The 26,961-nt window shown below is 24.9% G+C and overlaps 1 protein-coding gene across 1 annotated transcript; it reads right to left on the bottom strand.

Annotated features, from left to right (window-relative positions):
• Nucleotides 1–16,416: 16,416 nt before the first annotated feature.
• On the bottom strand, nt 16,417–26,959 carry LOC145750363 (uncharacterized). Its single transcript, XM_082566384.1, has 18 exons — nt 26,820–26,959; nt 26,539–26,664; nt 23,000–26,422; nt 22,771–22,858; nt 22,346–22,515; nt 21,886–22,035; nt 21,638–21,802; nt 21,342–21,446; nt 20,782–20,958; nt 20,274–20,438; nt 19,962–20,078; nt 19,560–19,699; nt 19,065–19,241; nt 18,435–18,661; nt 18,062–18,265; nt 17,743–17,936; nt 17,237–17,399; nt 16,417–16,763 (listed from the first exon to the last, which is right to left on the bottom strand). Exons 1-18 carry the CDS (start codon nt 26,865–26,867, stop codon nt 16,693–16,695), a joined length of 5,910 nt encoding a protein of 1,969 aa, XP_082422510.1. The 5' UTR covers nt 26,868–26,959; the 3' UTR covers nt 16,417–16,692.
• Nucleotides 26,960–26,961: the final 2 nt, after the last annotated feature.

A 26,961-nucleotide genomic window follows, 5' to 3' on the forward strand; every position in this document is an offset into this window, starting at 1 on the left:
TCGTCTTTCAAAATTCGGTCAAATAAGAATAAAAACAACTAGATTTATTTGATAAATAAAATATGGTTCGAAATTATTTGATTATTTTTAACATAAATTTTTATAAATAAATAAAGATATGCATAAACATTAACTAGGAATATTACATACCTTTGATTTTTAATAAACAAACAAGCATTTAAATATATTATACAAATAAAATTAATTTTTCAACCCAGTTTTATGTTGTTAACATCAGGATATACATTATACTAAATTTAAAATTCCTAAAATTGATTTTTGATTTTTAATAAATAAACAAGCATTTAAATAAAATAAATAACCAAAAATTATTTTTTAAACAAGTTTTTTATTACAAATATTATAAAATACATTATATTAAATTTTAAATGCCTAATATCAAACTTTTATTTTTAATAAAAATACAAGAATTTAAATATAATAAACAAACAAAAATTAAATTTTTAATCCATTTTCGAGTTATTAATATTATGATATATAACTTAAGTTTTCAAATTACGTTATGTATTATTTTATTAAAAATATTTTTTGTTTTACAGGCTGTATTGATCATTACAACACATAACAACATCGGTTGTTCAACTTTATAAAATCATTTTTGTTTAATAAAAATGATCATAATATTTTTTTATTATCGAAAGTCTCTTGCAAACATATGTATATAAATAAGTAACACTTACATATCGAGTCCGGTAGCTCAACGCGTAATGCCATACGTTGTAAGTAGCAAAGTCTAAGGTTCGAAACCCAGTTTCCCCATTGAAAATATTTTTTTTTCACGCATAGTTATAGTCACGACTTGTAATATAAAAAAAAATTATATTATGAATACGCAAAGAAAAAAGTGCTAAAATTTTTGTTCTTTTGACTTTTTGAAAAACTTTCTTTATCTTGAATCTTAGCAACGTCATTACAATTCTAATTAACTATAAAATTTTAAGTTTTGCGACAAAAAATTTTTTTTGGTCGAGCCAATGATCATACAACCCTTGTATGATCATTGGTCGAGCTAAGTATACAGTTTTGATAGGTCAAAAGGTCACGCGAACGATTCTATGTACGTGAAATAAAAAAAAAATTTTCGAAAATATTAATTTTCATAGAAGTTATGACACATTTATTGAAAATTGATAAAATCTCAAAACTTAAAATTTTATATTTAATTAGACGCGCATTGGCCTAACTAACATTCAAGATTAAACATTTCGCGAATATTTTCAGTAAAACAAAAGTTTGAGGTAATTTTTATTTTGGGTTTAATTAGGTCACGTGATATTTTTGGCCAATGATATTGCATACAAATTTTTAAAAAAAAAAGTAAAAAATTTTAAATCAAAAAATAATTGTTGTGTTAGAACCGCACAGGTCCAATTACCGTGTTTACAAAATATTTTTCCAAAATATTAATATTCATAAAAGTTATGAAACTTTTATTAAAAATATATGAAATCTTAAAACCTAAAATTTTGTATTTTATTACACGCGCATTGGCCTAACTAACATTCAAGATAAAACATTTCGCGAAAATTTTCAGTAAAACAAAAGTTTGAGGTAATTTTTATTTTGGTTTTTATTAGGTCACGTGATATTTTTGGCCAATGATATTGCATACAAATTTAAAAAAAAAAAATAAAAAATTTTAAATCGAAAAATAATTGTTGTGTTAGAACCGCACAGGTCCGATTACCGTGTTTACATAATATTTTTCGAAAATATTAATATTTATAAAAGTTATGATACTTTTACTAAAAATTTATGAAATCTCAAAACCTAAAATTTTGTATTTTATTAGACGCGCATTGACCTAACTAACATTCAAGATAAAACATTTCGCGAAAATTTTCAGTAAAACAAAAGTTTGAGGTAATTTTTATTTTGGGTTTCATTAGGTCACGTGATATTTTTGGCCAATGATATTGCATACAAATTTTTTGAAAAAAAATAAAAAATTTTAAATCGAAAAATAATTGTTGTGTTAGAACCGCACAGGTCCGATTACCGTGTTTACATAATATTTTTCGAAAATATTAATATTCATAAAAGTTATGAAACTTTTATTAAAAATTTATGAAATCTCAAAACCTAAAATTTTGTATTTTATTACACGCGCATTGGCCTAACTAACATTCAAGATAAAACATTTCGCGAAAATTTTCAGTAAAACAAAGGTTTGAGGTAATTTTTATTTTTATTTTCTTTAGGTCACGTGATATTTTTGGCCAAAGATATTGCGTACAAATTTAAAAAAAAAAAAAAAATTTTAAATCGAAAAATAATTGTTGTGTTAGAACTGCACAGGTCCAATTACCGTGTTTACAAAATATTTTTCAAAAATATTAATATTCATAAAAGTTATGAAACTTTTATTAAAAATTTATAATATCTCAAAACCTAAAATTTTGTATTTTATTAGACGCACATTGGCCTAACTAACATTCAAGATAAAACATTTCGCGAAAATTTTCAGTAAAACTAAAGTATGAGTTAATTTTTATTTTGGGTTTAATTAGGTCACATGATATTTTTGGCCAATGATATTGCATACAAATTTTTTGAAAAAAAATTAAAAATTTTAAATCGAAAAATAATTGTTGTGTTAGAACCGCACAGGTCCAATTACCGTGTTTACAAAATATTTTTCGAAAATATTAATATTCATAAAAGTTATGAAACTTTTATTAAAAATTTATGAAATCTCAAAACCTAAAATTTTGTATTTTATTAGACGCACATTGGCCTAACTAACATTCAAGATAAAACATTTCGCGAAAATTTTCAGTAAAACCAAAGTTTGAGTTAATTTTTATTTTGGGTTTAATTAGGTCACGTGATATTTTTGGCCAATGATATTGCATACAAATTTTAAAAAAAAAAGTAAAAAATTTTAAATCAAAAAATAATTGTTGTGTTAGAACCGCACAGGTCCAATTACCGTGTTTACAAAATATTTTTCCAAAATATTAATATTCATAAAAGTTATGAAACTTTTATTAAAAATATATGAAATCTTAAAACCTAAAATTTTGTATTTTATTACACGCGCATTGGCCTAACTAACATTCAAGATAAAACATTTCGCGAAAATTTTCAGTAAAACAAAAGTTTGAGGTAATTTTTATTTTGGTTTTTATTAGGTCACGTGATATTTTTGGCCAATGATATTGCATACAAATTTAAAAAAAAAAAATAAAAAATTTTAAATCGAAAAATAATTGTTGTGTTAGAACCGCACAGGTCCGATTACCGTGTTTACATAATATTTTTCGAAAATATTAATATTTATAAAAGTTATGATACTTTTACTAAAAATTTATGAAATCTCAAAACCTAAAATTTTGTATTTTATTAGACGCGCATTGACCTAACTAACATTCAAGATAAAACATTTCGCGAAAATTTTCAGTAAAACAAAAGTTTGAGGTAATTTTTATTTTGGGTTTAATTAGGTCACGTGATATTTTTGGCCAATGATATTGCATACAAATTAAAAAAAAAAATAAAAAATTTTAAATCGAAAAATAATTGTTGTGTTAGAACCGCACAGGTCCAATTACTGTGTTTACAAAATATTTTTCGAAAATATTAATATTCATAAAAGTTATGAAACTTTTATTAAAAATTTATGAAATCTCAAAACCTAAAATTTTGTATTTTATTACATGCGCATTGGCCTAACTAACATTCAAGATAAAACATTTCGCTAAAATTTTCAGTAAAACAAAGTTTGAGGTAATTTTTATTTTGGTTTTCATTAGGTCACGTGATATTTTTGGCCAATGATATTTATTGCATATAAATTTTTTGAAAAAAAATAAAAAATTTTAAATCGAAAAATAATTGTTGTGTTAGAACCGCACAGGTCCAATTACCGTGTTTACAAAATATTTTTCAAAAATATTAATATTCGTAAAAGTTATGAAACTTTTATTAAAAATTTATGAAATCTCAAAACCTAAAATTTTGTATTTTATTAGACGCACATTGGCTCAACTAACATTCAAGATAAAACATTTCGCGAAAATTTTCAGTAAAACAAAAGTTTGAGGTAATTTTTATTTTGGGTTTAATTAGGTCACGTGATATTTTTGGCCAATTATATTGCATACAAATTTTTTGGAAAAAAATAAAAAATTTTAAATCGAAAAATAATTGTTGTGTTAGAACCGCACAGGTCCAATTACCGTGTTTACAAAATATTTTTCAAAAATATTAATATTCATAAAAATTATGAAACTTTTATTAAAAATTTATGAAATCTCAAAACCTAAAATTTTGTATTTTATTAGACGCGCATTGGCCTAACTAACATTCAAGATAAAACATTTCGCGAAAATTTTCAGTAAAACAAAACTTTGAGTTAATTTTTATTTTGGGTTTAATTAGGTCATGTGATATTTTTGGCCAATGATATTGCATACAAATTTTTTGAAAAAAATTAAAAAATTTTAAATCGAAAAATAATTGTTGTGTTAGAACCGCACAGGTCCCCAATTACCGTGTTTACAAAATATTTTTCGAAAAAATTAATATTCATAAAAGTTATGAAACTTTTATTAAAAATTTATGAAATCTCAAAACATAAAATTTTGTATTTTATTAGACGCGCATTGGCATAACTAACATTCAAGATAAAACATTTCGCAAAAATTTTCAGTAAAACAAAAGTTTGAGGTACTTTTTATTTTGGTTTTAATTAGGTCACGTGATATTTTTGGCCAATGATATTGCATACAAATTTTTTGAAAAAAAATAAAAAATTTTAAATCGAAAAATAATTGTTGTGTTAGAACCGCACAGGTCCGATTACCGTGTTTACATAATATTTTTCGAAAATATTAATATTCATAAAAGTTATGAAACTTTTATTAAAAATTTATGAAATCTCAAAACCTAAAATTTTGTATTTTATTACACGCGCATTGGCCTAACTAACATTCAAGATAAAACATTTCGCGAAAATTTTCAGTAAAACAAAGGTTTGAGGTAATTTTTATTTTTATTTTCTTTAGGTCACGTGATATTTTTGGCCAAAGATATTGCGTACAAATTTAAAAAAAAAAAAAAAAATTTTAAATCAAAAAATAATTGTTGTGTTAGAACTGCACAGGTCCAATTACCGTGTTTACAAAATATTTTTCAAAAATATTAATATTCATAAAAGTTATGAAACTTTTATTAAAAATTTATAATATCTCAAAACCTAAAATTTTGTATTTTATTAGACGCACATTGGCCTAACTAACATTCAAGATAAAACATTTCGCAAAAATTTTCAGTAAAACAAAAGTATGAGTTAATTTTTATTTTGGGTTTAATTAGGTCACATGATATTTTTGGCCAATGATATTGCATACAAATTTTTTGAAAAAAAATTAAAAATTTTAAATCGAAAAATAATTGTTGTGTTAGAACCGCACAGGTCCAATTACCGTGTTTACAAAATATTTTTTGAAAATATTAATATTCATAAAAGTTATGAAACTTTTATTAAAAATTTATGAAATCTCAAAACCTAAAATTTTGCATTTTATTAGACGCACATTGGCCTAACTAACATTCAAGATAAAACATTTCGCGAAAATTTTCAGTAAAACAAAAGTTTGAGTTAATTTTTATTTTGGGTTTAATTAGGTCACGTGATAATTTTGGCCAATGAGATTGCATACAAATTTTTTGAAAAAAAATAAAAAATTTTAAATCGAAAAATAATTGTTGTGTTAGAACCGCACAGGTCCAATTACCGTGTTCACAAAATATTTTTCAAAAATATTAATATACGTAAAAGTTATGAAACTTTTATTAAAAATTTATGAAATCTCAAAACCTAAAATTTTGTATTTTATTAGACGCACATTGGCTCAACTAACATTCAAGATAAAACATTTCGCAAAAATTTTCAGTAAAACAAAAGTTTGAGGTAATTTTTATTTTGGGTTTAATTAGGTCACGTGATATTTTTGGCCAATTATATTGCATACAAATTTTTTGGAAAAAAATAAAAAATTTTAAATCGAAAAATAATTGTTGTGTTAGAACCGCACAGGTTCAATTACCGTGTTTACAAAATATTTTTCAAAAATATTAATATTCATAAAAATTATGAAACTTTTATTAAAAATTTATGAAATCTCAAAACCTAAAATTTTGTATTTTATTAGACGCGCATTGGCCTAACTAACATCCAAGATAAAACATTTCGCGAAAATTTTCAGTAAAACAAAAGTTTGAGATAATTTTTATTTTGGGTTTAATTAGGTCACGTGATATTTTTGGCCAATGATATTGCATACAAATTTAAAAAAAAAAATGAAAAATTTTAAATCAAAAAATAATTGTTGTGTTAGAACCGCACAGGTCCAATTACCGTGTTTACAAAATATTTTTCAAAAATATCAATATTCATAAAAGTTATGAAACTTTTATTAAAAATTTATGAAATCTCAAAACCTAAAATTTTGTATTTTATTAGACGCGCATTGGCCTAACTAACATTCAAGATAAAACATTTCGCGAAAATTTTCAGTAAAACAAAAGTTTGAGGTAATTTTTATTTTGGTTTTCATTAGGTCACGTGATATTTTTGGCCAATGATATTGCATACAAATTTAAAAAAAAAAATGAAAAATTTTAAATCGAAAAACAATTGTTGTGTTAGAACCGCACAGGTCCAATTGCCGTGTTTACAAAATATTTTTCAAAAATATCAATATTCATAAAAGTTATGAAACTTTTATTAAAAATTTATGAAATCTCAAAACCTAAAATTTTGTATTTTATTACACGCGCATTGGCCTAACTAACATTAAGATAAAACATTTCGCGAAGATTTTCAGTAAAACAAAAGTTTGAGGTAATTTTTATTTTGGGTTTAATTAGGTCACGTGATATTTTTGGCCAATGATATTGCATATAAATTTAAAAAAAAAAATGAAAAATTTTAAATCGAAAAACAATTGTTGTGTTAGAACCGCACAGGTCCAATTACCGTGTTTACAAAATATTTTTCAAAAATATCAATATTCATAAAAGTTATGAAACTTTTATTAAAAATTTATGAAATCTCAAAACCTAAAATTTTGTATTTTATTACACGCGCATTGGCCTAACTAACATTCAAGATAAAACATTTCGCGAAAATTTTCAGTAAAACAAAGGTTTGAGGTAATTTTTATTTTTATTTTCTTTAGGTCACGTGATATTTTTGGCCAATGATATTGCATACAGATTTAAAAAAAAAAATGAAAAATTTTAAATCGAAAAACAATTGTTGTGTTAGAACCGCACAGGTCCAATTGCCGTGTTTACAAAATATTTTTCAAAAATATCAATATTCATAAAAGTTATGAAACTTTTATTAAAAATTTATGAAATCTCAAAACCTAAAATTTTGTATTTTATTACACGCGCATTGGCCTAACTAACATTAAGATAAAACATTTCGCGAAGATTTTCAGTAAAACAAAAGTTTGAGGTAATTTTTATTTAGGGTTTAATTAGGTCACGTGATATTTTTGGCCAATGATATTGCATATAAATTTAAAAAAAAAAATGAAAAATTTTAAATCGAAAAACAATTGTTGTGTTAGAACCGCACAGGTCCAATTACCGTGTTTACAAAATATTTTTCAAAAATATCAATATTCATAAAAGTTATGAAACTTTTATTAAAAATTTATGAAATCTCAAAACCTAAAATTTTGTATTTTATTACACGCGCATTGGCCTAACTAACATTAAGATAAAACATTTCGCGAAGATTTTCAGTAAAACAAAAGTTTGAGGTACTTTTTATTTTGGTTTTAATTAGGTCACGTGATATTTTTGGCCAATGATATTGCATACAAATTTTTTGAAAAAAAATAAAAAATTTTAAATCGAAAAATAATTGTTGTGTTAGAACCGCACAGGTCCGATTACCGTGTTTACATAATATTTTTCGAAAATATTAATATTCATAAAAGTTATGAAACTTTTATTAAAAATTTATGAAATCTCAAAACCTAAAATTTTGTATTTTATTACACGCGCATTGGCCTAACTAACATTCAAGATAAAACATTTCGCGAAAATTTTCAGTAAAACAAAGGTTTGAGGTAATTTTTATTTTTATTTTCTTTAGGTCACGTGATATTTTTGGCCAAAGATATTGCGTACAAATTTAAAAAAAAAAAAAAAAATTTTAAATCAAAAAATAATTGTTGTGTTAGAACTGCACAGGTCCAATTACCGTGTTTACAAAATATTTTTCAAAAATATTAATATTCATAAAAGTTATGAAACTTTTATTAAAAATTTATAATATCTCAAAACCTAAAATTTTGTATTTTATTAGACGCACATTGGCCTAACTAACATTCAAGATAAAACATTTCGCAAAAATTTTCAGTAAAACAAAAGTATGAGTTAATTTTTATTTTGGGTTTAATTAGGTCACATGATATTTTTGGCCAATGATATTGCATACAAATTTTTTGAAAAAAAATTAAAAATTTTAAATCGAAAAATAATTGTTGTGTTAGAACCGCACAGGTCCAATTACCGTGTTTACAAAATATTTTTTGAAAATATTAATATTCATAAAAGTTATGAAACTTTTATTAAAAATTTATGAAATCTCAAAACCTAAAATTTTGCATTTTATTAGACGCACATTGGCCTAACTAACATTCAAGATAAAACATTTCGCGAAAATTTTCAGTAAAACAAAAGTTTGAGTTAATTTTTATTTTGGGTTTAATTAGGTCACGTGATAATTTTGGCCAATGAGATTGCATACAAATTTTTTGAAAAAAAATAAAAAATTTTAAATCGAAAAATAATTGTTGTGTTAGAACCGCACAGGTCCAATTACCGTGTTCACAAAATATTTTTCAAAAATATTAATATACGTAAAAGTTATGAAACTTTTATTAAAAATTTATGAAATCTCAAAACCTAAAATTTTGTATTTTATTAGACGCACATTGGCTCAACTAACATTCAAGATAAAACATTTCGCAAAAATTTTCAGTAAAACAAAAGTTTGAGGTAATTTTTATTTTGGGTTTAATTAGGTCACGTGATATTTTTGGCCAATTATATTGCATACAAATTTTTTGGAAAAAAATAAAAAATTTTAAATCGAAAAATAATTGTTGTGTTAGAACCGCACAGGTTCAATTACCGTGTTTACAAAATATTTTTCAAAAATATTAATATTCATAAAAATTATGAAACTTTTATTAAAAATTTATGAAATCTCAAAACCTAAAATTTTGTATTTTATTAGACGCGCATTGGCCTAACTAACATCCAAGATAAAACATTTCGCGAAAATTTTCAGTAAAACAAAAGTTTGAGATAATTTTTATTTTGGGTTTAATTAGGTCACGTGATATTTTTGGCCAATGATATTGCATACAAATTTAAAAAAAAAAATGAAAAATTTTAAATCAAAAAATAATTGTTGTGTTAGAACCGCACAGGTCCAATTTACCGTGTTTACAAAATATTTTTCAAAAATATCAATATTCATAAAAGTTATGAAACTTTTATTAAAAATTTATGAAATCTCAAAACCTAAAATTTTGTATTTTATTAGACGCGCATTGGCCTAACTAACATTCAAGATAAAACATTTCGCGAAAATTTTCAGTAAAACAAAAGTTTGAGGTAATTTTTATTTTGGTTTTCATTAGGTCACGTGATATTTTTGGCCAATGATATTGCATACAGATTTAAAAAAAAAAATGAAAAATTTTAAATCGAAAAACAATTGTTGTGTTAGAACCGCACAGGTCCAATTGCCGTGTTTACAAAATATTTTTCAAAAATATCAATATTCATAAAAGTTATGAAACTTTTATTAAAAATTTATGAAATCTCAAAACCTAAAATTTTGTATTTTATTACACGCGCATTGGCCTAACTAACATTAAGATAAAACATTTCGCGAAGATTTTCAGTAAAACAAAAGTTTGAGGTACTTTTTATTTTGGTTTTAATTAGGTCACGTGATATTTTTGGCCAATGATATTGCATACAAATTTTTTGAAAAAAAATAAAAAATTTTAAATCGAAAAATAATTGTTGTGTTAGAACCGCACAGGTCCGATTACCGTGTTTACATAATATTTTTCGAAAATATTAATATTCATAAAAGTTATGAAACTTTTATTAAAAATTTATGAAATCTCAAAACCTAAAATTTTGTATTTTATTACACGCGCATTGGCCTAACTAACATTCAAGATAAAACATTTCGCGAAAATTTTCAGTAAAACAAAGGTTTGAGGTAATTTTTATTTTTATTTTCTTTAGGTCACGTGATATTTTTGGCCAAAGATATTGCGTACAAATTTTAAAAAAAAAAAAAAAATTTTAAATCAAAAAATAATTGTTGTGTTAGAACTGCACAGGTCCAATTACCGTGTTTACAAAATATTTTTCAAAAATATTAATATTCATAAAAGTTATGAAACTTTTATTAAAAATTTATAATATCTCAAAACCTAAAATTTTGTATTTTATTAGACGCACATTGGCCTAACTAACATTCAAGATAAAACATTTCGCAAAAATTTTCAGTAAAACAAAAGTATGAGTTAATTTTTATTTTGGGTTTAATTAGGTCACATGATATTTTTGGCCAATGATATTGCATACAAATTTTTTGAAAAAAAATTAAAAATTTTAAATCGAAAAATAATTGTTGTGTTAGAACCGCACAGGTCCAATTACCGTGTTTACAAAATATTTTTTGAAAATATTAATATTCATAAAAGTTATGAAACTTTTATTAAAAATTTATGAAATCTCAAAACCTAAAATTTTGCATTTTATTAGACGCACATTGGCCTAACTAACATTCAAGATAAAACATTTCGCGAAAATTTTCAGTAAAACAAAAGTTTGAGTTAATTTTTATTTTGGGTTTAATTAGGTCACGTGATAATTTTGGCCAATGAGATTGCATACAAATTTTTTGAAAAAAAATAAAAAATTTTAAATCGAAAAATAATTGTTGTGTTAGAACCGCACAGGTCCAATTACCGTGTTCACAAAATATTTTTCAAAAATATTAATATACGTAAAAGTTATGAAACTTTTATTAAAAATTTATGAAATCTCAAAACCTAAAATTTTGTATTTTATTAGACGCACATTGGTTCAACTAACATTCAAGATAAAACATTTCGCAAAAATTTTCAGTAAAACAAAAGTTTGAGGTAATTTTTATTTTGGGTTTAATTAGGTCACGTGATATTTTTGGCCAATTATATTGCATACAAATTTTTTGGAAAAAAATAAAAAATTTTAAATCGAAAAATAATTGTTGTGTTAGAACCGCACAGGTTCAATTACCGTGTTTACAAAATATTTTTCAAAAATATTAATATTCATAAAAATTATGAAACTTTTATTAAAAATTTATGAAATCTCAAAACCTAAAATTTTGTATTTTATTAGACGCGCATTGGCCTAACTAACATCCAAGATAAAACATTTCGCGAAAATTTTCAGTAAAACAAAAGTTTGAGATAATTTTTATTTTGGGTTTAATTAGGTCACGTGATATTTTTGGCCAATGATATTGCATACAAATTTAAAAAAAAAAATGAAAAATTTTAAATCAAAAAATAATTGTTGTGTTAGAACCGCACAGGTCCAATTACCGTGTTTACAAAATATTTTTCAAAAATATCAATATTCATAAAAGTTATGAAACTTTTATTAAAAATTTATGAAATCTCAAAACCTAAAATTTTGTATTTTATTAGACGCGCATTGGCCTAACTAACATTCAAGATAAAACATTTCGCGAAAATTTTCAGTAAAACAAAAGTTTGAGGTAATTTTTATTTTGGTTTTCATTAGGTCACGTGATATTTTTGGCCAATGATATTGCATACAGATTTAAAAAAAAAAATGAAAAATTTTAAATCGAAAAACAATTGTTGTGTTAGAACCGCACAGGTCCAATTGCCGTGTTTACAAAATATTTTTCAAAAATATCAATATTCATAAAAGTTATGAAACTTTTATTAAAAATTTATGAAATCTCAAAACCTAAAATTTTGTATTTTATTACACGCGCATTGGCCTAACTAACATTAAGATAAAACATTTCGCGAAGATTTTCAGTAAAACAAAAGTTTGAGGTAATTTTTATTTAGGGTTTAATTAGGTCACGTGATATTTTTGGCCAATGATATTGCATATAAATTTAAAAAAAAAAATGAAAAATTTTAAATCGAAAAACAATTGTTGTGTTAGAACCGCACAGGTCCAATTACCGTGTTTACAAAATATTTTTCAAAAATATCAATATTCATAAAAGTTATGAAACTTTTATTAAAAATTTATGAAATCTCAAAACCTAAAATTTTGTATTTTATTACACGCGCATTGGCCTAACTAACATTCAAGATAAAACATTTCGCGAAAATTTTCAGTAAAACAAAGGTTTGAGGTAATTTTTATTTTGGTTTTCATTAGGTCACGTGATATTTTTGGCCAATTATATTGCATACAAATTTTTTGAAAAAATATTTTAAATCGAAAAATAATTGTTGTGTTAGAACCGCACAGGTCCAATTACCGTGTTCACAAAATATTTTTCAAAAATATTAATATTCGTAAAAGTTATGAAACTTTTATTAAAAATTTATGAAATCTCAAAACCTAAAATTTTGTATTTTATTAGACGCACATTGGCTCAACTAACATTCAAGATAAAACATTTCGCGAAAATTTTCAGTAAAACAAAAGTTTGAGGTAATTTTTATTTTGGGTTTAATTAGGTCACGTGATATTTTTGGCCAATTATATTGCATACAAATTTTTTGGAAAAAAATAAAAAATTTTAAATCGAAAAATAATTGTTGTGTTAGAACCGCACAGGTCCAATTACCGTGTTTACAAAATATTTTTCAAAAATATTAATATTCATAAAAGTTATGAAACTTTTATTAAAAATTTATGAAATCTCAAAACCTAAAATTTTGTATTTTATTACACGCGCATTGACCTAACTAACATTCAAGATAAAACATTTCGCGAAGATTTTCAGTAAAACAAAAGTTTGAGGTAATTTTTATTTTGGGTTTAATTAGGTCACGTGATATTTTTGGCCAATGATATTGCATACAAATTTAAAAAAAAAAATGAAAAATTTTAAATCGAAAAACAATTGTTGTGTTAGAACCGCACAGGTCCAATTACCGTGTTTACAAAATATTTTTCAAAAATATCAATATTCATAAAAGTTATGAAACTTTTATTAAAAATTTATGAAATCTCAAAACCTAAAATTTTGTATTTTATTACACGCGCATTGGCCTAACTAACATTCAAGATAAAACATTTCGCGAAAATTTTCAGTAAAACAAAAGTTTGAGGTAATTTTTATTTTGGGTTTAATCAGGTCACGTGATATTTTTGGCCAATGATATTGCATACAAATTTTTTTAAAAAAAATAAAACTTTTAAATCGAAAAATAATTGTTGTGTTAGAACCGAACAGGTCCAATTACAGGTCCAAGTTTTGAAGGCAAATATATAGCCATGCCAAAATCAAAAGATTTTATATGACAAAGGAATTTAAGTTATTTTTATTCTGTAACAAAGCTTCAGGCAAAATTAAAAAAAGAATTGAACTTTGAACATCTAGACAGATATGAATAACGTTATAAATTAACAATGTTTTTTTTATAGGTGAACTCATGATTTATAGTTAAACATAATTACTTTTTAATCACCTAGGCATTTTAAAATGTATTTTTTTAAACAAACTTTAAACATCGAATGACCTAAGATTTTAAATAAGCTCAACAAAGTGAACTTACAACTAATGGTGATCGTTCGTTATTGGTAAGTCAAGTACTGATATTATTTAAAAACTGTGTTATTTTGTAACTTTAATATTTTTAATGCTATTTAAACGGTATATGGGGTACTAATAAAACGTGTATTTTGTTGTTATTTATACATTTAAAAATAATGTATTAAATATTTTATTTTCCCCTTGATTGTATAACGCTTTTGACTAACCTTAATTTTTTTTTTTGCAAGAAATGGAGGTAGGTTTTTTTTAATTTGTGTCATTACTTATACTTTGTCATATAAAAATACTGCCTTCCTTTACTTTTTATAATAAACAAATCACATTAACTAAATAGATTCAACACATCACTATAATAATAACTGTTAAATTAAAAAAATTAACCTTGCTGTTTTTCTGGCCTTAAAAGTGTATAAAGGCCTTTTATTAAGTCTGCATTTAAAACAGGTTTTTTACAATCTTTATTAGACTGATTTTTGCGCCCTAAGGTTTTGTGTAGATCGAGTAATCCTCGTCTTTTTCTCTTTGTAAAGCAGTTTCGTTAAGTTTATAAACCTATAGTGAACATACTAGAGTGCTTTTTAATATACCTTGGATTATAACAAAAAACAAAATTGGATTATAAAATTATTTAAGGTAAACGTTAAAATAATTTTTAGTCTAAGGTAATATTTTAGTCGGTTTAACACATAATGTCCAAATCTTAACTAGAATTATTAAATTGTTAAACACCATTAAAACAAATATTTAATTAAATAAAACAAAAGTTAAAGATATTTATTTTTATGTTGCCTATAGCACCCCCTTGACCATATATTGGGTCAATAAAAAAAAAACTTTAAATCAAACTTGAGAAGTACTATTAGAATCAAACTAGTCCAAACAGCGTATTTCTAAAAAATTAGCAAAAAATATCAATAAGTAAAAAAGTTATGACATATTTATTGACATTTTACAAATTTTTAAAAATTAACTTTAAACATTTTTTTAAATGTGCGTTGACCTAACTTACATACTACATAAAACATTTTAAAAATATTAAATAAAACAAAAATTACATATAAATTTATATTGCCCATACCCCCACTTGACTTTATTTTGGGTCTATAAAAAAAAAATTCGAAAAAGACAAATAATTTAAAAAAAATCTGCGGTAGAACAAAAGTTACAGCTTTTTGTGGCAACGTAATAGGCGGTCATTTACCTATATGCCATATATAGGCTAAAAAGGATAATGATATACTTACACCAAAATAATAACATATTTTTTAGATATTTAATTTAATTATTTTAAAGCAACCATGATAAGCGTCATAAAGAAAAATAAGTTAAAACATTTAATATGTGCGAGAGTTATGACCTAAAATATTAATTTGTGCAAAATTTTAAAAACAAATATTAGTAAATTTATTGTATTCGCAATGGTTAACTTACATTCAAGATAAAATATTTTCACAAAATTTGCAGTAGACCAAAAGTTCCAAGTTTTTTTTAAAGCGCTGCAATAGGTGGCCTTTGACCTATATGCAATAGACCATGTAGGTAGGATATTTGCATCCATACCAAATTTATAAAATCATTTTTTCTAGAATTTTAATTTATCTATTTTAAAGCAACTCAAATATTCTAATAAGCCTATTTTTAATTTTTTTTATTGTTATTGTCCGTATATTTATTTTTATTCTTACTCATACGATTTTTTGTTTAACGCCTATTAGGATTTCATAACATAATAACTCTAAAAATGAGTAAAATATTTACATTTTTTTTAAATTTTACTTTAATACTCGTTTGATTACTAAAAAATTAAGATCGGTATTTTGCTTTTAAATTCAGTTTACTTTTATCTTACAATATTAATGGATGCGTGTTTGTATGCCAAAAATTGGGTTTAATTATAAACAAGGTCATATCTAAATTTATAATTTAATTAATAAACGTATTAAATAAATTATATTTACAAAAAAGGATCAAACGATTTTGAACCATATTTTATTTTTTAAATTAATCTAGCTATCAATGTTTTTGGCTATTTTTTTTAAAAATAAGTTGTTTTGACTAATTGGGTTCTAAAGGTACTACAAAAATTTAATTTAAGATTTTTAAGTTTTTTGCGATTTTTTCATGGTACCAAAATGAGGTCAAGTGGGGGCGCTATAGGCAAAATGAAAAATGCCTTATATTTTTTTATTTTATTGAATATTTTAGTAAAATGTTTAATCTTAAATGTTAGTTAGGTCAAGGCGTATCTAATAAAATATTTCAATTTGAGTTTTGAAAATTTGTAAAATTTTAATAAATTTGTCATAACTTTATTAATTATTAATATTTTTTTGCCCTTCAACAAAATATTATCGCATTTACCAAAATATTACAAATACATTAAAATCAATCAATTTTGGTTCTGAGATCTTGCACAATTTAATATTTTTCTTTATTACTCTTGCGTATATCAAAAGATTAAGCTTATTTTTCGTTAATACACTTATTATGCTAATGAGGTTGCTCTAAAATAAGAAAATTTAAAATCTAAAAAAAAAATTATACTTATTGAAATGATCAAACAATTTCAAACCAAAATTTATTTATTAAATAAATCTAGCTTGTAATATGATAGCGCTTAAATTGCACATGTTAAATATTCATACAATATATGTTGCATATAAAAAAATAATATACAGATCCAAATAATATAATTGTAATTATCAGCGATATATTTTTTACACCAAAAAAGCGAATATAAAAGAAAGTGTAATACAATTGGTTAGGTATAAAATAGGCACCTCGGTAATAGTAAACACGTGACTCATACGGTCATATGCGTGACGTCATCAGTGTACCAGTGACGTTTACATTCCAGACCAACGTTGAAGATAACTGCCCCAACCTTCCATGTCTTGGTCCCCAGCACCATCGTCACCTAAAAATTCAGATATTTACTAATTTTAAAATGACGTCATCAAAAATGTTGTTTTTAAAATTTTTTCAACACTTTTTTTCACATTAAAAAAAGAAATATACAATCAAATCTTAATCGATGCGGTTGGCAATAAATGGATTATTTAGATTTGTATATTACTCCTTTATATGTAAAGTATATTGTATATTTAAAAAAAACACTATTTTTGACTTTTTTTCAAAAATAAAATAATCTAATACTAAATTTTAAAAAATGCTAAAATTATTAAATATTTATGCATGCTTTTATAATAGTATCTTATGGCATAGTTACCATTATTAATTTAGTTATTATTATCATTATTAAATGAATGCCAACTTTAAATCTTAAACAAAAAAAACTAATACTTTTTAGACCTTGAGTTTTAGTAATATTTAACTTAATTGTTTAAAAAATTATTAAATTAATAAAATACCCAAAAAATATTTTTTTACCTATTGCAATATGTTGTAACGACCTTCTTTCAACTTCGTTAAATTTAAGCATGGTGTCAATCACCGGCAACAAATGTTTTCTTTCCTCACAAGGGGGCAGTGTGACAAACTTGTAAATCACGTTCTTTAGATATTCCATGTTTGACACAGAATTTTCACGTTCCTAAATTAAAAATATATAAACGCTTTTTCAAGTTTAAAAAAAAAATTTTTATGTTATGTTAAATTAGTTTTTAATTTAAAGAGCTTTAAAACTTGTTTATATCTAATTAAGTTTTATCTTTATATTATAGATATATATATATAGACATAAGTAAGTCTCATTTAAAGACTATTAAAACAAATAAAACTTTATTTTGTGGTGTATTGGTAAATTTTGCAGGCATATATTAATTGTGAATAGCGACCATATTACAACAACTAATTTAAATCCTGTAAAATAAATTGGCAATTGATAGGTTTTTTAAATATAAATTCAAAACATAACGAGCATTTTAAACTTTTACCTGATTTTTTTCAAGTCTTCTAATTTCATCTTTTAGGACTTTATTTTGGTCGATAAGTCTCGCAGATGTAGCTTCATTCTCTCTAGCAACCTCAGTTAGATGTTCAAGTTGTTTTGTTTGTGCTTCAAATTTTGTTTCCAGATATTTTAGGTTTACTTCTGATGTCATGCTTTGTGTTTCAGATAGCAGTTTAACTAAGAAGGTAAAAAAAATATTTTTTAAATATAAAAAGAAATTAGAATAAAAAAAACATGACTAAAAGTTATACAGCAAAGAAAATATCTCGAAAAAAATTTAATTTTACAATTAAAATTTTTACCCGATTTTATTTCAGTTGGACTTTGCAAAATTTGCTCAAAAGAAGGAGCTGGAGGTTGATCCGGATTTTCCTCCCCCTCTCCTTCCTCTCGATCCACCCCTCGAAAGTCTAACCCAGTTATAGAAGAAGTCAGGTAGTGGTCACTGCTGCGAGCTGGAGGGGGAATGGCTATTGAAAGTTTTTTTGGTGTAGAACTGACAGTAACTACAAATATTAAATAAAAATTTTAATTAAATTTATTCGAAAACTTTTAAAAATTTTATAATATAAATTAAACTCCAAAAAAAAATTCTAAGCTGCCCTTTAGCATCAATAAAAGATCCTAAGAAAAAAGTAACAAAAAATAAAAATTGGATTTAAATAAAAATTGTACCTCTCTTTTCTTCACTTATATCCTTCAACTCTGACTTCAGTTTAAAAATTTCATTTTCCCTTTTTGCAAGTTGACCGTTTAAAGATTCAACAATTCCGTCGTGCTCGTGTTTTAAAGTTGTTACCTCCTCATTACTAACACAAGTCTCGTTTAACTCTGTCATTTTCTTCTGAAGTTCCGAATGTTGTTTTCGTAAACTCACAAGCTCTTGTTGCAAAGATTTGACTCTAGGTTTTTAAAAATAAAATTTTTTTTTTTTTAATTTTAAAATTAGACCTTTAGCACTTTAGTATATTAAAACCAATTATATTAAAATTTTGAAATGTAACAAAAAATAATCGATATTACCTAAAAATAATTTTGTCTTAGTGTTACCAAAAAATTATTTTTAACATTTTCACATATTACAAAATAAATTAAAATATAATGCTTTACGAATTACTGTCAGTTGGTAAAAAACTATTTTATCGACAATAAGACATTTTGTAATGAGCTTATCCTAACCATACATCGAGAAATGCCCTTTAAATGATTACCAACATAGACCTAAGATTTAGTTAAATGTCAATTTTAAAAATCCGGTTTTTGGAAAATGTTGAGTCGGCCATGTGGGTAAATAAAAATTTTTACCTGGATTTCCATCTGCCTTCACGCTCTGTGGCGCTCTCAGTGGATTGCTGTTGTTGTCGTAGCAACCTGTCATAATCACCTTGCAGAAGGTCAAGTTCACCATCACGAGAAGTCAAAATATTCTGAGTTTCTAGAAGTTTGAGTTGAACTTGGTCAACTTTTTGCCGAAAAGCAATTCTAAAATTTAATAAAAATCAATTAAAATTGTTTTAAAAATATTTTAGAAGAGCATTTAAATTCTACATTATAGTACCTTAAGCTAAGCAAATACAGTATTTAATCATTAGATAGTATGGGGTTAACAAAATTAAAAACTGCCAAAGGCAACTAAAAACTGGGCCTATATAAGATAAGGAGTTCAGATTTGAGTTAAGGCTGTAAAAGCTGACCTTTTTACATAAAAATTAATACATAAATATTATTACAAAGCACAGTAAATTAAAGAAAATTTAAAATATAATCATAACTTTTACAAATAATATAAATAACTCTTACAATTCTGTGTTAAGTTCTGGAGTTTGATTTTTCGATTCCTTGCTTTTTTGTTGTTTTAAAACAGAGTGAACACGAACTTTATAGTTTTCATAATCAACAGACAACCTTTCTTTCTCATTTTTGTACGACAACAAGTCAGCCTTAACACAATTGCAAAATAAAAAAGTGGGTTTTAAATTAGAAAACAAAATGTATAATATTTAACCTAGAAGCTTACTGTAAAATTTTAGAAAATTTAAAAAAATTTATGTAAAAAAAAACAAACACATTTAAAGTTTAAAAAATAATCTGAACACAAGTAGTTTTATTTAAAAAATATCAACCCAGCTTAATAATACTTAAAAATATAAAATTAAAAAAAAAAAATTCTACTACTAAACTACATAACAAACATTAAAATACCTGCGTAGCTTTAAGTTTTCGTTCCATGATATCAAGATTAAGATCGTGAGAGTTTTTAAGTGAACTTATTTGTTCATCTGATATTCTACATTCAGATACTTTTTGTGACAAGTCCAACTAAACAAAAAAAAAATTAAAATTCAGCAAATAAAATACACTTATATATCTAGGTAATTGTAATATTAAAAAAAGCAATGTGAAGCTAATTTTAAAAAAAACGTATTTAACTAGGCATTTATATACATAGAAAATTCATGAAACATTTAAAAAATTTACCAACTACCCAAACTAAATCAACATTTTAGTTTTTACTTTAAGTTGTTCATTTTCTTGTTGCAATACTTCAGTTTGTTGTTGTGAGTCTTGAAGTTCAGAATTCAACTTTATTTCATTGCTCGACAATTTTTCGATGTCGTCCCTGGCACCATCTAGCATTTCTTTTGTACGTGTTACTCTGAGTTCTGCTTCTTGGCGAAGCTAAAATTAAAAAAAAAACTTTTTCATTATTATTTAAGTTAGAAAATTTAAAATAAAAAAAAGAACTTAATTTAATTATATATATACTTTATTTATTAAATAACAATAAGCAAAAAACAGCATTAATAAAGTTAAAACTTTCAAATTTTTTTTAATTAATATATATTAATATAATTGTTTACAAAAAAAAGTTTTTAAAGGCAAAATTAAAAAATATAAAATAATAAAACAGGCCTAAAAAATTATTTTTTTTTCTATAAAAAGTTACATGTCTTATTTTGTTATAAAATAATTTTATTTACAAAAGCAGTAGATTAAACATCTTTAAAAATTATTTTTTTACTTGTTCAAGATGTGACCTATCAGTCTGTAGTTCAACAATTTGTTTTTCAAGTTCTACTCCTTTTTCTTCTTCATTTTGTTTTAAACTTTCAAGATCACTTAGAGCAATGTGAAGATCATTAATTGTCTTCTCATATTCAGTTATTTCAAGAGAAAGCAAATCATTCTGCTTTAAATTCTAAAAAAAATTAAAAAATAATATTTTATATTATGGGATTTTTTTACATATATTCATCCTTAATGTAGAAAAGTGGACTTACAACCTAAATATAGAGTAACATCTGTTACCCCGATCCGATCTTAAATTTCCTTTTGCTGTTTGGAATATTATTAATTATGAATTGCAAAATAATTAAGCTGCTGATTAAGTATTAGCTTAGCGGAAGTTCATACCATTTATAACATGGTATTCAATGGCACTACAGCATAAGAGCAGTGGGGATTAAATCTCAGACCTCATATAGTGAAGCCAAAGGTTCTGACCACTATACCAAGCTGCTAGTCAAAAAATTTAACAAAATAAATTGGACCAGTAAGTGTATATCTAAGAATTAAATTTACCTTGTTAGCAAATGATAAAGATTGTTGACTTTCCTCATATTTCTTTTCCTTTTCGTTAAGATTTTTACTCAAGTTTGAAACTTGTATTTTCAAAGCATCAATTTCCTATAAACAAAAAAAATAAATATAAAAAATTTAAAGCTCTTTTTTAATAGAAATCAAGGTATATAGACTTCTTTTTATATTTATAACTTAAAACAAGTATTTATACACTCCACGATTGTTTTAACACATAATATATAAACATTTACACATTCCAAAAAAAGTGTTATAAATAAAAATAGTTTTTTACGAACTTTGATAAGTTGATTTTTTTGTTTCACGATTCCTTCTTTTTCGTTGTCCAAAACAAGATAGTTGGATTTCGATTGAGTTAATTTCTTTTCTGTTTCAAGATTGTCGGCAACCGATTTTTCCAAATTACTTTCCATTATATCAAGATTCGATTTCAAATTAGCTTTCTAAAAAATTTAAAAACAAAAAATTTAAAAAAAAGAATAAATTAAATAAATAATTAAAAAATATTTTTTTGGCATAACATTACCTCAGTTTGTGTTGTAGAAAGTTGTGTAAATAGTTCTTCAATGTTTTTCTGCAGGGCCGATTTTTCTTCTATTATTTGGTCAAGTTGGTCTTGCAATTTGTCGCACTCAATTTGCATCATTTGAACATTACTGGCCTGAGTTTGTGAGCCCTTAGAATTTAAAGAAAATTTAAGATATAAGTTAAATAACACAATTCCATTTTAAAATATTATAAAAAGAATTAGGTAATTTAAAAATATTTAAAAATTTACAAAACTTAAAAGAAAATGCTTTTTTAAAATAAAATCAACCAAATAAAATGTTTAAAACTGTTATTATATTAACAGGATATATTATTACAATTTAAAAAATTGATAAGATAATTCCAAGTAAAACTACTAAACCACTATCTGATTATCTACATAATCAATCTTCAAATTATCAAAAATAAATATTTAACTCTATTAATGAATAACTTACCATAAGTGAAGATTCAAGCCCCTTAATTTTTCCCTGCAATTTATTATTTTCTTCAATTTGGGATTGAAGTTGTATTTTAGTTGCATCTAATTCTTTCTTGGCCTTGACGGCAATCATCTTTAACTTGGAGGAGTATGTATCTTTCTCCTTAATGCTCTTCTGAAGAGAGTCTTCAAAATATAATTATTAAAACTTTTTTATGCATTTAGAATTTTATTAAAGTAAATTTAAAAATTTGAAAACTAGCTTTATAATACATAAACATTTTTGTATTTAAAGTATTGTTTTAAAAACTCTACAGAATTAACAAATGACCATATAGAAACATTATTTAAAATATTTTAAAATTATATTAAATTATGTGTACACTTTCAAAGGAATACTGGAAAAATATTATTATTAATTTTAAAAATTATTTTTTATACCAATTTGTTTATTATCTGATGTTTCAGCAGTTCGTTCAATTGCAGAATTTTTTTCCAATTCAACCCATTTCTTTTCCAGTGTTTCAAGCTAAATTAAAATGCAAAAGTGTATAATAAGCAAAATGTAAGGCAAATAAAATTACATTTACGGAGATTTAGTTAACTTAAAATATATAAATTTATTTTAAGAGAACACAAAATCTACTATAACAAAAAATTTAAAACTAACCTTTAATGTTAGTTCTTGATTTGTAGTTTCAAAGTTTTTTTGCTTTTCAGCAAATTCTGACTTCAAATTTTCAAATTTATCTTCATTTTCAGACTTTAATTGCTCCAAATTAGTAAACTTTTCAGTAGACTGAGCATTTTGGTCTAATTGGGTTTGCAATTCATCTTTAGTTTGATTTAGTTCTTCCAAAAGTGTCTGCTTTTGTCTTGAAATTTCGTCCTTCAGTTTAGAATTTTCTGTGACTTCGGTATTAAGATCAGAAGAAACATATTCAAATTTTGTCTGTAGCTCAGAAAACTTATTTTCAAGGAAAGTTTTCGAATCTTTTAATTCCATGATTTCTTTTTCTGTGTCAAATTTTTCGGTATTTTGTTTAACCTTATTTGTTTCGTTTAAATCCACTTCTTCTTTCAATAATAAATTTTCAGATTTTAGTGTTTCAAGTTGGGTATTTACTTCAGCCAATTTTAAATTCAGTTCTTTTTCAATATCTTGTAATATATTAAATTCCTTTTTGACATATAAATCACCTTCTTGTTGCGTGGCCAAATTTTTTAACTCCAATTGCATGGACTCAACTTCGCTTTGTAGGTCATTTTTCTCAGTCTTGGACTTTTCAAGAACTTCATTTAATTCAATTGTAGTTGCGTTGAGCGTTAAAATTCGCTCTCCCAATTTTTGAATTTTCTTTTCCTTGGATTCAATTTTATTATTAAAATCCAATTCTTGATCTTCAATTTCTTTTTTGTATGTTTCAGTTTCTTTGCTAAGTTTGTCATTAATTTCTGAGGTTTTATTCAACTGAATAGTAAGTTGGTCTAACAAATAAGACTTTTCAGATAATTCTTTGTTTAAACTATTTTTCTCGGACTCTGAATTTGTGTATTTGTCCTCAAACTCAGACATTTTTGACAACTTTTCTGTTAGGCTATCAATTTCAATTACAGTTGTTTCAATCTTTTGCTTAAACGTCAAGTTTTCAGCGGTAACTTCATCAAGTTTTTGTTTTACTTCGGATATAACAACATCCTTTTGTTCGCTTTCATTTAATTTTAGTTTTATATCTGTGCAAGCTTTGCGTGTTTCGTTTAGTTCTGCTTCAAGTTGTTGCTTGCTTTCTGCAAACTCTTGCAACAATTTTTCTTTTTCTTTAATTTCATCTTCGTGTTGGTTTTCTTCTGTTGTTCGACCTGAATCAATTTGCTCTTGAAGTTTATTAATCACAGATTGATTTTTAAGATTCCTTTCTTCAAATTCACTCTTCATTTTTTGTTTAGATGACTTGAGCTCCAGAACTTCAGATTGTAGAGATTCAGAAAGGTTTTTAGCACCAGAAATTTCCAAAACCAGTTCTTCGTTAGTTTCATTCAGATCTTTCAATTTTTCTTTACTTTCTTCAATAGCTTTAGTCAAGTTTTTAATTTCGAGTTTAAAAGTGTTTTCTATTTCTTCCTTCGCATTTAACAACTCAGATTTTTGCTCTAATTCCATTTTTAAGTTTTCTATCTCATCTTTAGTACCATTTTGTGTTTCTTGAATAATTTCGGATTTTTCTTCAAGTTGGTGTTGTACAGTTGACAGTTGATCTTGCATTTCTTGGCATTTTTGAGTCAGGTTTTCACATTCTTCTAGTTTCAAAGAGAAATTATTCTGAAGAGAGCAAAGTTCTGTTTCTTTTTGTTTTAATTGAGTTAAAATCTCAACATTTTTGTCTTTTTCTTCTTTGAGCAGTTGACAACTTTCCGTAACTTGGTTTTCATGTTGTTGATTTTCTTCTGTTAATTTAGCCTTTTCTTGGTCAACTTTATCAATTTTTTCTTTAAGAAAAATAATTTCATCGTTAAGAGTTTGATCGTCAGATGAGAATTTGGCTTTAAGATCAGATATTTCTTGATTAGCAAGTTCTAATTGACTGCTTAACTTATTTACTTCCTCTTCAGCAACCTCTTTAGAATTTTTAATTTTTAAAATTTTGATTTCGTAATTTTCAGAGGCTTCTTGTTGTTGTTTTTGTAGATCTTCTAATTCTGCCAGTTTAGAGGCCAATTGGGATTTAATCTCAGCTTTTTGATTTTCACTTTCCAATTTTTCAGTTTTTAAACTTTCAAATTCGGTGGTAAGTGTTTGATATTCAGTTTCTCCCTTCTTTAACTTTTCCAATTCAAGCTTTAAAGTTAATAGTTGTGATTTCAATTCAACATTTTCTTGTGCTTTACAGTCTTCGCCTTGCTGAACAATTTTCAAATTTTCTTCTAATTTTTCTTGCAGCGAAATTACGTTAATTTCTTGTTGTTCTATTTTTACAGCAAGATTTTCACAATCTGTAGTTTTGGCTTCAAGAAGATTTTTAATTTCACTAATTTGTGTTTCCTTTTGCTTCAATTCTAAAGTAACGTCATTTATTTTACATTTATCTTCTTCCGTAATTTTGCAACTCTCTTTTGCCTTGGCTTCGTATTCAACATTTATTTTTGTCAGCTCTTTATTTTCTTCATCAACTTTTCCAAATTTTTCTTTTAAAGCATTAATTTCTTTGGTTATGGCTTGATCCTTGGAGCTAAGTTCAGTTTTTAAATCAGATAATTCTTGAGTTGCTTGTTCCAATTTGGGGTTTACAGTTGTTATTTCTTTCTTTAAAATTACCTTTTCATTTTCTAGTTCTGAAATTTTCGCCTGCAAAATGTTTTCATTTTCCTGGTGTTGCTTTTTTAAAATTTCTATTTCGTTTAGTTTTGTTTGAAATTCAGTTTTAGCATTTTCCAAATCCTTGTCTGCAAGCCTTTTTTCACGTTCGACTGTTTCAAAATCTTTACCAAGACTTTGATATTCAGACTCAATGTTGTGTAATTTTTTTAAATCATTATTCAAAGAAGAGTTTTCAGATTGCATTCGATGGAATTCCGTTTCAAGCTTTGCCAATTTTTCGTTTGTGGTTTTTAAAGTGTTATCACTACAACTTGCTTTTGATTTAAACATATCCAAAGAAATTTTCGCAGCAGAAATCTCAGCCTTTGCTTCTGAATTCTCCTTTACCAATTGCTCGTTATTTTTCTCAAGCTTAACTTGGGTGGATTTCATAGTTTTGATATGATCCTTTAAAGCAATTAGTTGCCGTGACTTATCCTCAATTTGTGCTACATAATCTTGTTGGTCTACATCCCGATTTTCAAGTTCTTCAATTTTTTGCTTTAAATTTGTATTTTCAAGCAGCGTGGTTTTATTTTCGCTTGATATTTTGTCGTGGTCTTCTTGTAAGCATTGAAGAGTGACAAGCAACGTTTCTTGTTTCATTTTAAAGCAGTCAAACTCCTCTGTTATCGCATTTTTCTCTTTTTTTAGCTGATTTTGAGATTGAACAATATCATCTTTTTCTTTGGTATTTTCGTCGATTATTTTCTTAAACTTAATACATTTTTGTTTTGTCTAAAAAGAATAATGTTAATTTATACATAGAGGTTATTTAGCACTTCAAATAGACAAAATTTATTGAAGTAATTATTTAATAGCATGAAAAATTAAAGCACATATTTTATGATTACCTCTTCATAATCGGCTTGAGTCTTCAGTTTGTTTTGAAGTTCGTCACATTTTGCCTTTAACTTTTGCAGCAGCATCATTTGTTTCTTGGAGTACTTTACTAAGTCTTCTTGAGACATAGTGTCCAACTTTTAACAAAAATAAAAAAAATAAAAAATATATTCGACAAAAAATTTACAATAAATTTATAAAAAAATATACTATTATTTAAATAATTTAAAAAAGTTATAAAGACTATATATATATTTGTTTATATATATATATATATCGATAAAATATTTACCTTTCTAGGAGTAGATGGAGCTGCCCCAGCTGGCTTAGGTTGCTCCATTGTTGATGGGTTTTAAGTGTATATAATAAAATGAAATATTTCACAAACCTATTCTACATTATAATATTCAACAAATTGTAATTGTTTTTACAAT

This window comes from Corella eumyota, chromosome 4 (genome assembly GCF_963082875.1).
Source record: "Corella eumyota chromosome 4, kaCorEumy4.1, whole genome shotgun sequence".
Lineage (NCBI taxonomy): Eukaryota > Metazoa > Chordata > Ascidiacea > Phlebobranchia > Corellidae > Corella > Corella eumyota.

What these genes read in the sequence shown, in the direction of transcription:
- LOC145750363 (XM_082566384.1), bottom strand. Translation starts at nt 26,867, where the DNA reads ATGGAGCAACCTAAGCCAGCTGGGGCAGCTCCATCTACTCCTAGAAAG. An exon ending in ATCAGATAATAAACAAATTG is followed by an intron (nt 22,516 to 22,770) that starts GTATAAAAAATA and finishes TATATTTTGAAG; the next exon opens with ACTCTCTTCAGAAGAGCATT. An exon ending in TATAAGTGAAGAAAAGAGAG is followed by an intron (nt 18,266 to 18,434) that starts GTACAATTTTTA and finishes TAATATTTGTAG; the next exon opens with TTACTGTCAGTTCTACACCA.